Source organism: Nicotiana attenuata, unplaced genomic scaffold, assembly GCF_001879085.1.
Source record: "Nicotiana attenuata strain UT unplaced genomic scaffold, NIATTr2, whole genome shotgun sequence".
Taxonomy (NCBI): Eukaryota; Viridiplantae; Streptophyta; class Magnoliopsida; order Solanales; family Solanaceae; genus Nicotiana; species Nicotiana attenuata.
Genome location: NW_017670507.1, coordinates 504,375 through 519,422, shown reverse-complemented (window position 1 = coordinate 519,422; position 15,048 = coordinate 504,375). Strand labels below are relative to the sequence as shown.

Genomic DNA, 15,048 nt, shown 5'->3' with positions numbered 1-15,048 from the left:
TTAAGAGAAAAAACCAAACTTACTTCTTTCCCTACCCACGACCCAACCGTACCCCCCCACCCCCCCCCCCCCCGGTCTTCTTCCCAAACTTCCATCCTAGTTTTGTTTACTCCCATCATGTTTCGACTTTCCAACCAACCCCCATGAATAAGAAGAAAAAGAAAAAGAAGAAAAAAAGAGAAGCTATTGGGTCTTGTAAAAATCAGCATTATTGACCTTTCGAAAAAGCTTGAAAATTTAATTGTGTCTTGTTGATTTTGTGGTTCCATGACCTAGAAAATTAGTTTGAATTCGTAATTATTGTTGAATAAAAATTTGCTTAGGTGATTAAATTTGAAAAAATTCAAAAAATACCATTAACAAGTTTGAAGCTTTGGGTTTGAGCTTGAATTTGAAATTTGTATAAGAATTTGTGATATATGTTGTTAAAACTTGTTAAAAATCGGGCAAAGAGTTGAATCTATAGTTAGGAAGAAAGTGCTTGTAGTGGAACAGTTGGTGGTACTATGGTGGTGGTGGAGAAGATGATGGGGTTGTGGAGATGAGGAGGGGGTGGGGTTTTTTCTTTTCTGTATTTTTTTCTTTGGGAAGATGAGGAGAGGGTGTGGAGGGGGGGGGGGGGGGGGGAGAGATTTTTTTCCAGTGTTTTTTCTTTTTTTTTGATTTATGACACGTGTCAGATGCTGATTGGTGCGTGTAATAGCAATCTTTAAGCAGATGTGGTCAAACACCGAAGTGGTGTGTAATTGACACACCTTTAAAAATTTTGGTGTGTAATATAATTTCCGTCTTTAATAGGTGTGTAAGCGGAATTTGGGGACAAGGTCGATGGGCGAAGTATGTATTTTGCCTTGTTAATACCATGGTTTTCTATGCATTAGGGTATATAACTAATGCTTGCATAACTATTGCATATGTTCAAAATGTGTACCGAACAAGGTATTATTAATACACAAAGCTAATGCATGCATTATTTTATCTAATGCATCTTAGCAAACGACTAATATTGATGCTAACTAAATGTCTAATCAAATTGCAGATCCCAAGAAGGTGGTCATTGTGTTCAGATTTGAAAGAAGTAAAAAAAATTCCCTACAAAAAATATTTTATACATGTTACTATATATTTTAAAAATTTAATATTTTACTTATTTATACGTGCAATTTTTTCGAGGAAGGATAATCACCCTTACCAGAGTATAGCTATAGCTTCGCCCCCGGTGGTCCTAACCAGCAGAAAGAATTAAAAGGGAGACCCCAAAAAAGACAAAAAGTTATTAGCATTAACATTACGGAGTAACGAGTTAACGACCAGTCCATACCAGACTCCCACTAAATCCCCTATATTAACAGAGTTCGATAGAATCCATGCTTCTTCCTCCCATTTCTCGATCTTTCTCCTTCCACTCCAGGTACAGGTTCCTACGCCCTTTTCAATACCCAATTCATGTTTTAATCGCCGTTTTTCATGTACTCCATTTTTGTGTGTGTGAGGAAAAAAAACCATATCGTCATTCTTCTTTTTGTGTTTTATTTATTTATTTATTTATTTATTTATTTCAGGAGACTAATTTCATCCAAGTGCAGAAATTCACAAATGGGTCCCGAAAATCTGAGTCTGATTGATAAAAGACATCGTGCAAGTTTTCGGCTATGCAGCGTTTCAGGGTATCGTTGCACTCTCACTGTCTTTTGACTCTTAATTTTTTTATTTCTATTTGTAGTTTAACGCAGATAAGGGATGTTGATTATGTGTTTCCATTCTGTTTCCACACAGTGTTACGAATATGGATAAACACCAATGTGATTGAGATAGTAGAAGACTCTGTTAATTTGGACCCAATTGTTGGAGTTGCAATATGAAGCACATTCATCATTCTGTATAGTGAATTTATGTTTTACTAATCTAGTTCGTTTGGTGTAGAAATTATCACCATACTTTCCTTTTTATAGTGTTCCTAAAAAGAATGTCATATTTCCTTTTTAAAAAAAATAATTTAACTTTAACCTTCACATTTTACCCTAGCTGAGATGATTTATAGCCACAAAATTGTCTATAACTTGTTTTAACCGCAAGTTTCAAAAGTCTTTCTTTCTTAAAGTCTGTGTTAAGTCAAACACCACCACCTAAATTAGGACTGAGGGAGTAGTTGGAGAGTTAAAACTTTTTATTTTCTTTTTGTTAGGAGTTCTTGAAGCATTTTAAAAATGTCTTAACTTCAAATCTGGTTATAGTGATTTTAATGTAGCTTTTCTATAAATGAATTTTCTATGGAAAATGAATTTAGTAAGGTAGGATGGGTAGCATTTTTTGGTACTCCCACGGGGTTACCAATGATACTGTGCTGATTGGTGTTTTACTTACTATCCATTCGCTTTTGACTTGTGAGAAATGAGCACCTGAATTAAAGATCAAGTCATGTGTGCATAAGAAACTGTTAGCGTCTCATCTTGTGCGTGTAATGATGGGCCAGTTATAAGACGGATCTGCTGGAAATTCATGCCAAGGACCCGAAGTTTCATGTCTTGTTTATTCCTGGAAATCCAGGTTGTTATACTTTGTAAGCCAGTGAATTTATGTTTTGAGGTGTTAGTGAAGCGACTATTAATTAAGTTATGTTGATTATGTTGATACTGCTGCAGGTGTTATCTCGTTTTATGTTGATTTTCTGGAATCACTCTATGATCTGTTGGGTGGAGCTGCATCCGTCACAGGCAAGATACAGTTTCACCTCTACTGGACTATAACAACTTGGATACCAAGATTCATGGTCAGCTAGAAACAATCTTTCTTTGTTTTAAATCTGAATTTTTGTACTGATTGCTTCCTTTTTCTTTTGTTTCTTTCAGCAATCTCGCACATTGGTCAAACAGAAAAGGTAAGGCCTTTAGGCCAATATAAACTAGAATACCAGGAATTCAGTCTTCTTGCCTATTGAAATGAATCTTCTTCGTGAAGTGTGAATGTCGGAAACAAATTTCATTGGCATTTAGCTATACATATTCTTTGATAAAGTTACTGAACATGTAATAACTTATCGCACCTACTCTCATTTACTACCTATTTAACTAAAAATACTTCAAGATTTTTTTCTTCCTATAACCAAATACCACAAAATGACTTCTTCATGGAAATATTTTTGGGGAAAATGTTTTCCTTAGTGCAATAATCAAAGTTGAACAAAAACAACATACAATTTTAAGTTTTAAACAATTTGTATTAATTGAGCAACCTTTTGTAAGGCATAATTGGTCGAATTACAGAACTGGAATGTAACACAAATTGTAATTTGACTTGTATAAAAGTTTTACTGCGTATATGACCCATAATTTTTTTTTTGGGCACCTGGGTGTGGCCTAGTGGTCAATGAAGTGGGTTGAGAACAGGTTTCAGGTTCAAATCCCAACAGAGGCAAAAAAACACTAGGTGATTTACTCCAATCTGTCCAGCCTTGGTGGACAGAGTTACCTGGTACCTGTTGCTGTTGGGAGATAGCTGGTATCCCGTGGAATTAGTCGAGGTGCGCACAAGCTAGCCCAGACACCACAATTATCAAAACAAAAAAAATCTTTTTACTATCAAAAGCACGAAACACTAGTCAAAATTGTCATTTACCTATTTTCCCTAATATGTAGGACTTGGAAATTAACTAAAATTTTATTTTTTAAAACTTTCCACATTTGAATTATTATGTAGGAAAACCTAATATTTAAGACATTAAAATCAACTAAATTTCTTCCTTGTACAAATTAAAGTCCTAATATTTAGGACCAAATACAAGAACTAACTTACGTTAATACCTTTTAGAAATTCAAATTTCAAGGTTTTAATATCTCGCCAACAACCATAGATTTGGGTTCGAAGCCATCCGAGGAAAAAATTAAACTACTACAATTTTTTTATTGACAAAAAAAGGTACAACTATTGATTCTTTTAAAAGTGACGCTAGATGAGGAATTTGTAGTTTAATTATTATTCTACTATTTAGAATTTTAAAATCAACTAAAAATTTTGGTTGTAAAAATTTTCCTTATTTAATATTAGAAATTCCTAATAAATTGACTAAAATATTACCTTGTGTAAATCCCTTTAAAATTTGAACTAGGTAACATAACTATAATAATATACATGTAAATCTAATATTTAAAACTTTGAAATCACTTAAAATTTTATTTATTAAATCTTTTTATTACCTAAGAATACGATGGAGAGACTTATATAATTGAGACACAATTATTCATACAGCTCATTCAAGTATATGAAATTACAATGGCAAAGAAAAAAAAATTAAAAAGTAGCATTTAATGGTTCAAAGTGTTCCAACGTTTTTCTATCAAATAAATATTTAAGCACTTCCTTTCCTGTTTTATTTAAGTTACGAATTTTTGGAATTGAAAACAATTTGATTCTATCATGAAAAAGGTTTTTTTTTCTTCTAGTTACGTTACATTTAAGAATTGAATATAATTTGATATTTTCTTGAAAAAGTTTTTTTTTTATCTTTTCGCCTAGCTCAATGAAATCAATATTCATTATTTTCAAGAACTTATACTTGTTAAAAAATTTATTTCAGAATTAAACATATTATTTAATAATATATTTATATTGTTTTAAAAATTATATACTCATTGATATGGGTACACATGCAAAGCGCATACCTTAGGACTAGTATTATTAAATAGATTACTTGAATACCTGTCTAAGCTTTGGCTTGTGGGGGAAGAGCATGTCTAGTTAATGACTTCATGTAGCCAATGTCTAGTTAATTATCTTTCCTTGAGCGGCTGATTTATCCCACGAAGCACAAGTTATAGTAACTTTTGTGACTGATTTATCTCTTGAGTCCCATTAGGGCTAAATTTGAACTCTTCTTTAGCAATCATTTAAGTATTTATATGTTGAACTAGAGTTACTGGATGTCTCTTAAATCTTAATGTATATATGTACAACATGCCCCCTGCATGTGAACCTGATTCTTTTTCTTCGGCTAAGCTGTGGAAATATCCTTATATGGGTGATGACAAGACTTAAAGCCACGACCTTTGTCTGCTCCGATATTGTGTTGAACTTGAGTAACCATCTTATATAAAGCTAAGTTGCTCGGACTCGGGTGCAGGTGTCCGGTACGAGTTCGGATCTAGAGGTCGGATCCTTCATGATCTAAGTTTTAAGATTTGGGATTACAGATCTAGGTACGGATACGGATACGGATACGGATTTGGGGATTTGGCAAAAATAATTCAAATATCTAAAAAAAGAATTTTAAAAATATATGTAGATTATGAGGCATTGTGTGAAAAACTTACAATGTATTTCTAGTAAGAGAAAATATTGATCAAGAGGAGATCCGAGAAGGAGATAAAGGCAAAGGACTGTCATAGAAATTTCTATATACAAGATATTTCATTTTTTTCAATTTCATCCTAGCTTTTGTTTTGATCTCAGAAATCATTGTATCTGTCCAGAATTTCTCCGTCGATTTTGGTCAAAGTACCCAAAATCGGTTGACGAGATCCGATACAGATCCCACACCCATACCCACGTCGTGTCAACATGGGTGTGGCACCGAAAGTGAAGAGTCGGAGCAACTTAGCTGTGAAAGGTTTAAGCCATTAGAGAAGGGACAATTCTAGTTACATATATATTATAGGTATGCAACTTTTTATAGCGCAACTATTCTTATCTATTTTTGGTGTTATTTTAAATTCTACTATCCAATCCTGAAATAAATCCCTAAGATGAAGGTTGACTGCAATATTATAGACAGGAGGAGTATGAGATTTCAATATTGTAGAAATTGCACCTCATATTTTAGCTGAGAGTTTGATGAAATGGTGGTGCTTTGATTAGAATAAGTCCACCGGCAAGAGTTGAAATTTATCTTATATAAAGCTCAAGCTAGGGGCCATTTTGTGTGACATTGTTTAGATAGGCATGTATGGCCTCTACAGTAGAGCAAGAGGGCATGGATGTTCTTTTCTTTTCTGAGCTTGTCAACTCAAGTAATCAAGTCTGTGTACGGGCTAATCAGTTAAATGTTGAGATTACAACAAAAATGCCAAAGGATGAAAGTTACCTTCCACGTCTTTGTCCCATTCCAATGTTGCAGGTGTCACAGCCTACCTGCTTTGACAGTACGTTGATTAAGTAGAGAATATGCAGTGTAACCACTACAGGATGACATGGTACAAATTACAATGATACATAAGGCTAGCTAATGAAATCTATGTTACCTGGAGTGTTGGAATTTCATGTGGAATTATACTAATGGACTGCAGCAATACAATTGCTCTTCTGAATATTTTTTCTGGTTTCAGAAGCTCTGCCTTGTTGAACACCGTTGGGCTTATTTAATTTATTTGGCCAATTATGTCATTTCAGCAAATGAAGCTATCCATAGTATTGAAGTTGCTCAGTTAACTAGATCGTGGAATCGAGTAGTCTTTTGATTTCTGAATTTGATGGAAGTAGTAGCAAATGATATGGCTGTTCACTCGTTCTATCATTGGCTACATATTATGGAGCAACTTAAGGTATGTTGCTTTACAACAGGGTTGTGAAGCAAGATGGTAAGGTAAAATAAAGAGATATGGTTTCTCTTGGATCATTTTATTTGTAGAGGATGAGAACGCCTTATGACTAAGTACAAATAATCTAAGTTGCTCCGACACAGCAGTTTAAGTGCCGCACCCGTGTCAACACGACACTAATATGGGTGTGGGTATGGGATCCATACCGGATCTGGTCAAATAATTTTAGGTCCTTATCCACAGCGGACGGAAAAAATCGAGACGAGATACAAATTGATTCCCGAAATCAGAACCAAAATTAGGGTAAATTTAAAGAAAATAGCATACCTTATTTAAGAAACCAATCATTTACTTATCTACAGCTTGAGGATAAAAAAGAAATCCACACTTTACAAGTTGTACATAAGTATTCCACACAATTTCTCATAATTTAGAGATATTTTTATTTTTTTGAATTATTTTTAGCCGGATCCCCCACCCGTATCCATACTAGGATCCGTATCCCGGAATCTTACAATTTACTTCTAGAAGGATCCGACCTCTAGACCCGTACCCGTGTCGGACATCCGCACCCGTGTCTGAGCAACTTAGCAAATAATGCTGCATTTTCGTTATCCATTTGTTTCTGTTCTTTTTGCCTCTTCCATGTTTGTTTCAAATAACTATATCTGAAATTCTTGGTGAATCTTCTTTTCCTAATCTAATTTGTTAAATAAACAAGTACTTTTATAAATTTCTTGGCTTGTCTTATGATGTTCCAACATGGACCTTTTAAGTAAATCAGTACCTTTTTCATTATTATTGCTTTATTTTGAAGTTTTGGTTGTATTTTGGGTATTACTCTATTTTCTTTAAATAGAATTTTAGCTTTTTCTAAGGAAAGCGGCTGTTGGATATTTGATTTTAACCGGTTGCCCCACCCCTTACAATAAGTACTGGTGGGAGCGAAAGAGCGCTCCTGCCCTTTATCCAAACATACAAGAATGCAAATCCACCTATTCGTGTGCTGCTTCCCTCAACCTAATATTGGCTTTCAGTTTAGACAAGAAATGCTACTGGTAAAACCTCCAAAATGTGGCCAAGTGGGAGTTCTATTCATCAACCTCCGTACTTTGTCTTGAGATTGCATCTTTGGTTTGAGATTAACCTCATTTTCTTCATTTCCCACATTCTGAATGAAGTAAATATTAGTTTAAGTCTGACATAAAGACCTTTTGATGACCACAATTAACTTTTAACTGCAAATCACTATGTATTTTGATTCTTAAATCTATGATTTGTCATCTCCTTCATTTCCCAGTACCAGCATTCACCACCTCCTTCTTTCTTTGAGTACCATGTTACATGGATACTATGCTGAGTCAAACAGGTGCAATATGGGTCTGGGAGCTTCACGTGGATTCTTCGAAATTCTTTACAATTAGCAAAAAGTTGCCCCATAAACCCATAATCAGATACATCCACAAATGAGTGTTACCCGCATTCACCACCAAGTAGTTTCTGAAAAGTCGCTGGAGTTTATGAAGCTCCTTCTGCATTTGCTATTTAGTAAAGGGGAGTTAGGAGGAGCATGTGCAGATAGTCGACCTGTAAGATTTTAAGAATTGAGTTTTGACCCTTACAAATTGTGAATATGATGGTTAAATGTATTTTTGCATTCCTTAACTTTTGTATCGATGTTTACATTTCTCAATTCCCACAATAACTGTTTTCCTTAACTCCCTATTCTTAAATCTTAAGCTTCATTCCTGCTTGTTGGACTAAAACGCCGTGGTACAACAGATTGAGATCCCTAGTCTTTGCCATGTATTTCGTAAAAGACAGTTTCTTTTGCAGGAGAAAAATAAGTAGGAGTAGTTATAAAATCTAAAAAGTGCCTTAAATAATAAGTATAAGTCGTCAATTCTGCATCTTTGTGGACAAAGTTCTAATGAAGCTAAACCAGATTTGTTCTGCATGCAAATGCCAAGAATATTCACCACTAGATGCCTCAGTTTACTTTGAACTTTTATGCAAAGAATATTAACTCGAAAACACTGTGTACCTATGAGACAGGTCTATCATCTATATATACCTTTCATGTCTTTGATATACGTGCAAAACTGTGCATCTATCCATGACAAGGGATCACGGTGTGACTAGAACCTCTTCTTAAATACAAGCATTGAGGAGACTAATTCGGTACAGAAATAGTTGCACCAGCTTACAACTTCTGAACTTTATTAGCATTATGCTAAGCGGAACCAAAAGAATGTCTATCAAAAGGGATGAAGTTGTTGGCAGTCTAAAGATACTCTTAACATGATGTGATAGTGTCAACTTTGGACCAAGCCCACACGGTTTTCTCCAAAAGGCCTCACACCATTAAGAGTATCCAACTGCTATAAGTGGCTTCTTTTTCTTTTCTACTTTCCATGTGGGACTTTGTTCGCACATACCCAACATTCTTCCCCTTGAACTAAGTTCCATATGACCAATCACGATTCATGCGCTAATTTGGAGGTTGACTGTGTGTCACCCAACCGAAGTCCAGAGGAGAGGCTGTGTATGCGTCTTTGAAGCTACGGGTAAAGGTAGTAAGCTGGCCCATAGACGGACAAAGGCACTAAGCCTGGCCCTGCGCCATTACCCTCTGCCATCTCTATACTCGTCCTGCCAAACCATTAGTTCTGATACTAGTTGTTGGGCTAAAACGGCCCAAAGGTACTCTTAACATGGTGTGATATTATCCGCTTTAGGCCAAGCCCACAGGATTTTCCCTAAAAGGCCTCACACCATTAAGAGTATCTAACTCCTTATAAATAGTTTTTTTTTTCTACTTTCCATGTAGGACTTTATTCACGCACGCATCAGAAGTGAGCTAAGTCGTAATTGCTCTGCAAGTTAGGTTGCACACATCGTTCTATTGGAACATGTAGTATTCATTTTATAAAAAAAATTTGAGTTGCCCTAAGGGGCTCTGGCTACTTTGTCCTTCTTTTCTGTTTTCATTTCTCCTTGTAACTCTTCAAACTTCAAGTTCAAAGTTTGCATCTCATGTGAAGACCGTTGGATGATTTACTGTCTTTGATTGACCTTTTGAAGATTTCCCATAGACTTGATAGACTTTAAAGATGAATATTTGTTGGTGTATAATAATATGTTGTTTTAAAGTTTCAGCTGGCACTAATGCCCCATCAATGCATGGCTAACAAAGTTGCATGATTTGTTCCAATTGCTAGAATTGGGAGCACGGAAGGCTGTTTTCACTGCAAGAACAAACAGATCACAAGGTAATTTTGTTACCTCATATTATTATCTTAGAGAAATCTTTTCTTTTAGGGGAAGGGGGCAGGGGATGTGACAGGTGGGATGGTGAAAAGCATATCAGTGGTAATACTTTTTTCAAAAAATTTCTGGGTTTGGGAACCAATAACTAATTTGTCCTCGATAGTGTTATTTCTATGTTAATGGAAAGTTGAAATTACCCTTCAACTTGTGGCTGAAGGATGTAGTCGAGAACTGTTTTTATTCCTTCTAATTATAGGATTAGCTTAATCTATTCTTTCTCAATTTTCCAGAATATTCCTTTTTTCTTCTGAATATGGTAGTTCAATGTCTATATTATCGGTGCTTTAAAAGGCGAGTGGCGTGAGGTGAGATGTTTTACCCAACATGGGGCGAGGTGTAAATCCCGAGCCACGTGGCATAAGTCCCATTGATATTCAATTTTACATTTTATAATTAGCATAATACACTTAAAATTATTTTAATATTCCTAATATTTTTCAGAAATCCACATTTCAGTTGCAGATATTTATCCATCATATGTTTGATGTTAAAACTTTATATCCTCTGCTTTGTAATGCTCAATCTAATGGAGTGGCAATGTTTCTAGTTTCCAATTAATAAAATCTAAGTTCTTCATCAACATATATTTCAGTGCAAAATTGTACTCCCTCCGGTCCACAATAAGTGACCAATTTGCTTTTTTATTTTGGTCCAAAATAAGTGTCCATTTATATAATCAAGAAAAAATTCAATTAGTTTTTCCAAAATTACCCTTAGATACGTATCCCTAAAACGTCATTTACTCCTCACATTTGAGAAGAGAAAGTAAGTACTACTATAACTATGGTGCAACATTTAAAGAAGGGTAGTTTAGTCACACTAACTATTTTCTTCTAGAATTTAGTATTTCCTTAATGGATGTGCCAAAAGCAAATTGGTCACTTATTGTGGACCGAAGGGAGTAGTAACTAGTGCTTTGAAATGCGTTTTGGGGCGAGTCCTGGGGCGGGGCAATACCAAAAACATATTGGGGAAATAGTAGGGGGTGTAGGTTCTGTTGGGTGATGCCCTAGAAAGTAAGGCACATGCCCGCCTATTGAAACTTAAAAAAACTAGAGAGATTTTTGACAACTCCGATTGTTTTTTCTAAAACCCTCTTCTTTAATACCCAAATTCATCCCCACCAAAGAAAAAGAGCCCTAACTTCGTAACTTCAAGACGGATCGGCGACCTTGAACTTGAAGAAATCATCCTCTGACCAATTTTAATGACTTTGGTACCCTCTTCTTGCTTTACCCTTTCGTATTTCTATCACATTAGTTTTTGGATATCATTTTTTTATGCGTCCGTCCTTTGGCATATTTTTTTCTTTGATGTTGATTCACTTTCTATTCATTGCTTTTTGTTGGGTTTCTAGTAAAAGCTGGTATATTGCTCCTTTTCCGGTTAAACTCAACATGTTGCTCAAGTTAAAATTTTGAGTTAGTCCAATGATCCGCTAGTGTTATAATGAATATTGGTTGTCCTGATTCTTGAGCTAGTTTAGCTTGCGTCAAGTATAAGTAGTACTCAAATTTGACCTTGAAAAGGTAAAGAATAGTTATAAATAAATAAAATGTATGGAGTTTTATTAAACAAAAGAAAAGGCTTCTCGCCCCAAAATGCAATTCAAAATACTGTTCTATATCAGTCTGCATTCTTGATTTAATTTTGTTGCAAAATCCCCTTTTCCAGCTGAACTTCATAGAGCATGAGCTTCAGGATGTTGAAGTTCCTCTAGTACTGGTAAGTTCAGAAGTTGCATTAATATATACTCTTATGTGCGTGTTATTTGGATTCTCGTTCTGAACCATCATTTCATTGTTAAATTCAGATATCAATCCAAACTCACAAAAATCAGTAAGAAAAATGAAACATTTTATCAATGTAGATAGTCAGGTTCTCGTTTTCTGCATGTATTAGAAGTTTTATGTGTTGTGATTTTGATTTCCGTTCTTAGGTTGGTCATTCTATTGGCTCATACATATCTCTGGACATTTTTAGGAGATTCCAGGAAAAGGTGAAGACTACATCCTCTTTATATTGGTACAAGGTTTTTCACTATTATGCCTTTTTCCCCCAAAATCCTCATTCTGATATTTCTATTTTTTTCTAGGTCACATACTGCATTTGCTTGTATCCATTTCTAGCTGTAAACACCAAGTCTTCAACACAGGCTATTATTAAGAAGATTGCAGTGTAAATCTCTTTGATTTTTCCCTTGTCTGTTACCTATGTGAAGTGAGAGCTTTCTACTTTAGCTGTTTATTTTCCTTCCTTGCCGTTTGAAGACCAATCAGTTTTTCCTTTTTTCTCTTACTGCAGACTACTGAACCTTTGTTTCCAATTCTTAATGAAACAGTTATAGAATCCCATTAATATCATATTACTTCGGCAGTGAGCATGTGATCAGACTATCAGATTGCTTTTTGTTTGAAAATTCATATTCTCTTTGCAGATCATATGACTTGATAAACATTTCCAACTAGTTACTGGCTATATAGCTTTTATTTTTCGACCTGTAACTTCTGTTCTTCTAGTTTGTATGTCCATTCTGCTGACTGTTTGCAACTGGTTTACGTATCTCTTTGAGCTTGAATTGTGGATTTAGAGTTTTGACAGTTTCTAGTTTATTCATTTAGGACTGAATATGTGGGCATCTATTCAAAGTATCCAATAAACAAATCTAGAGGCACTTTTATTTTTGAGTATATTACCATTACTTTTCCTGTTTGTGTGTGACATTTGTGTAGGCATTGTTTTCCTCATGCAATTACAGTGACGAAACTTGGTGCTCTTCGGCTGTAACTTCTGTAGGTCTCGGACTTTATGTACGGGCCTAAGCTCACTTGCAGCAATTCTGGCACTGTTACCAGCCTGGATCTCCAGATTTCTGGTGAAAAAATCTGTGGGGAAGTCCTGGTCCCCACCTGCAGTGGAGGCTCTCTGTAAACATGTCCTCAGGGTGAGGGTCATTTTCTTCTGATTCTCTTTTACACTGTTGGTAATCAGATCTGAAGTATTAGATCAACCGGTTACTCATTTTTGTTTTGGATGAATAAGCAATGAGTTCGACATGCCAAGTTGATCTGTAAGTTAATTCTTCCCCAAAATGCCAAGTCAAAGCTCTTATCTAAACAATTTTGAAAAGTCAAAGCACGTCAATTTTCCATATTTGGGCTAATTTCATTCCGCTACTTACTAATTTTTGTTAGGACAACTTAGGTATTCTCTAAAACTAGAGATTCTCTAAATGTCACATACATCCTTGCACTTCCAAAAGATCTCTTACAAACTTATAACACTCCTCTCAAACACCGAACCTAGTGTAAGTGATCTAATAACAACTATAATTCAACTAGTTGGCATAAAAATAAAGACACCTTGCTCTTTCGTTGTATTTTATTCTTTTCGCTTAGTCCGTGAATTCCTAGAAATTGTTGGTCTTTTGAGACTTTCCTCCATGTTTTTAGGATCTATTTTGTCCACTTATAGTACCTTCGGCCATAATGTTGTCACACTTTCGGACCGGTAAAATTGGAGGTCCAAGTTGGACGTGACCAAACAATCTCGATGTATATCTCATTATTCTACCTTTATGTGTGCTACTTGTGCCTTCTGTCAAATATGCGCATTATTTTATCTCCATATTTGCACATAACTCATCTTAGGAATTATTTTAATACTTTGGGACCCCCGAATTTGGCACTGCTTATAAAATATTTTGTCCTAATTACCACCTATACTTGGCTGTTTGGTAGCCTTCAGCCCAGGGACGACCTCATCTCAAGGAGATGTGATGCACTCGCTGCCATGTGGACAAAAATATTTTTTTACCTTTTTAAATATAAATTCATTAATTTTTTGGATAATTTTCTTTCATGCCAAATATGTAAAACGCATGTTTGGAACTTCATTATTTAGGCTAAATATATTTTATTTGGCTAATCAGCCAACTTTTTATTTTTTTTATTATAAATTTGGACCAACAAAGAACATGTTTCAAACACATCCCCATTGCAGCTAAAGATGAAAGAAAAAGAAATACATAGTTGAAAATCCATTATTTTGGCTGATTTTTTTATTATTTGGCTAAAAGTAATGGAGCTCTACCAACTTCCATGTAGATTTTGCTCGGAAAAGAAAGAGTATATGTTGAAATAAATAGTCGCTGCATCTAAAAAAGAAATAAAATTCACAGTTGGAAACTTTTTTATTTTGGCTAAAAGTAAAGGAGCTTTAGCCAAATTGTAGTACAGATTTAGGCCAAAAGTTACAAAAATATACCGTTAGGATAAATATCTATTTGCATCTAAAGAAGAAATAAAAGAAATACACTTGGAACTCTCCATTATTTTGGCTAAAAAACTTGATTTTGGCAAAAAATAACGGAGTTTCTGTGGCGAAGAGTGTTCAAATTGACTACTGTGTCGTGGGTTTAATTCCACACTGTAACATTTCTGTGTAGGCATTGGAGCTGATCCGCTTTTGCAGTTCTCATCTTTTCTAACTCTTGCATCTTCTTGATGTCTTTAATTAATCTATTAACTTCTTCAAAAATAATTAACTATTGAAATATAGCCCACTTGCAACAACAACAATAAACCTAGTGTAATCCCACAAGAGAAGTCTGGGGGAGGGTAGAGTGTATGCAGACCGTACCCCTATCTTGTGAGGATAGAGAGTTTGTTTCCGATAGACCCTTGGTTCAAGCAAAGATGAAAAATAAGCAATAGCAGCAAGCAATAACAACAACACGATAATGGATTAACTGAAGCGAAAGAAACAAGAATAGGGATAATAATAATAAGAAACAGAGAAACAAGAATAGGGATAATAATAATAAGAAACAGAAATAGCAGATAGTAAAAGAAAAACTAAGCACAAGGAAATACAAGAGCAATACTAATTCTACTGGTACGGAAAAGAAATAGGCGCAATTACCTGACAACCTTCTACTCTAATTCCCGACCTCTACCCTCTCCTATCAATGGTCATGTCATCGGTAAGCTGAAGTTGCGCCAAGTCCTGACTAACCTCCACCCAATACTTGCCTAAAAGAGAGCGAGTCCACGCTCTTTGCCATGTCATTGTCCTGGTGATGAGGCTATTAAATTGCCAAGTTCATGTGAGTAATTAGGACAAAAATTGTTCAGGTGTATGCCGAATAAACGGTGCCAAGTTCGGGGGGAGGGGGGGGGGGGTTCCC

At 35.3% G+C, this 15,048-nt stretch overlaps 1 protein-coding gene across 2 annotated transcripts in view; it reads left to right on the top strand.

Annotated features, from left to right (window-relative positions):
• Positions 1–1,213: 1,213 nt before the first annotated feature.
• Positions 1,214–15,048, top strand: part of LOC109240358 (lipid droplet-associated hydrolase) — a 17,436-nt gene continuing 3,601 nt past the window's right edge. Inside the window, exons 1-10 of one of the 2 annotated variants that reach the window (XM_019406988.1) lie at positions 1,214–1,411; positions 1,587–1,667; positions 2,474–2,547; positions 2,643–2,714; positions 2,850–2,878; positions 9,752–9,802; positions 11,535–11,585; positions 11,800–11,859; positions 11,956–12,038; positions 12,657–12,804. In XM_019406988.1, coding sequence (XP_019262533.1) covers positions 1,368–1,411; positions 1,587–1,667; positions 2,474–2,547; positions 2,643–2,714; positions 2,850–2,878; positions 9,752–9,802; positions 11,535–11,585; positions 11,800–11,859; positions 11,956–12,038; positions 12,657–12,804 — 693 coding nt within the window. In that variant the 5' untranslated portion in view covers positions 1,214–1,367. Of the gene's footprint in view, positions 1,412–1,562; positions 1,668–2,473; positions 2,548–2,642; positions 2,715–2,849; positions 2,879–9,751; positions 9,803–11,534; positions 11,586–11,799; positions 11,860–11,955; positions 12,039–12,656; positions 12,805–15,048 lie in introns of both variants that reach the window. The other variant, XM_019406987.1, reaches the window with a different exon arrangement.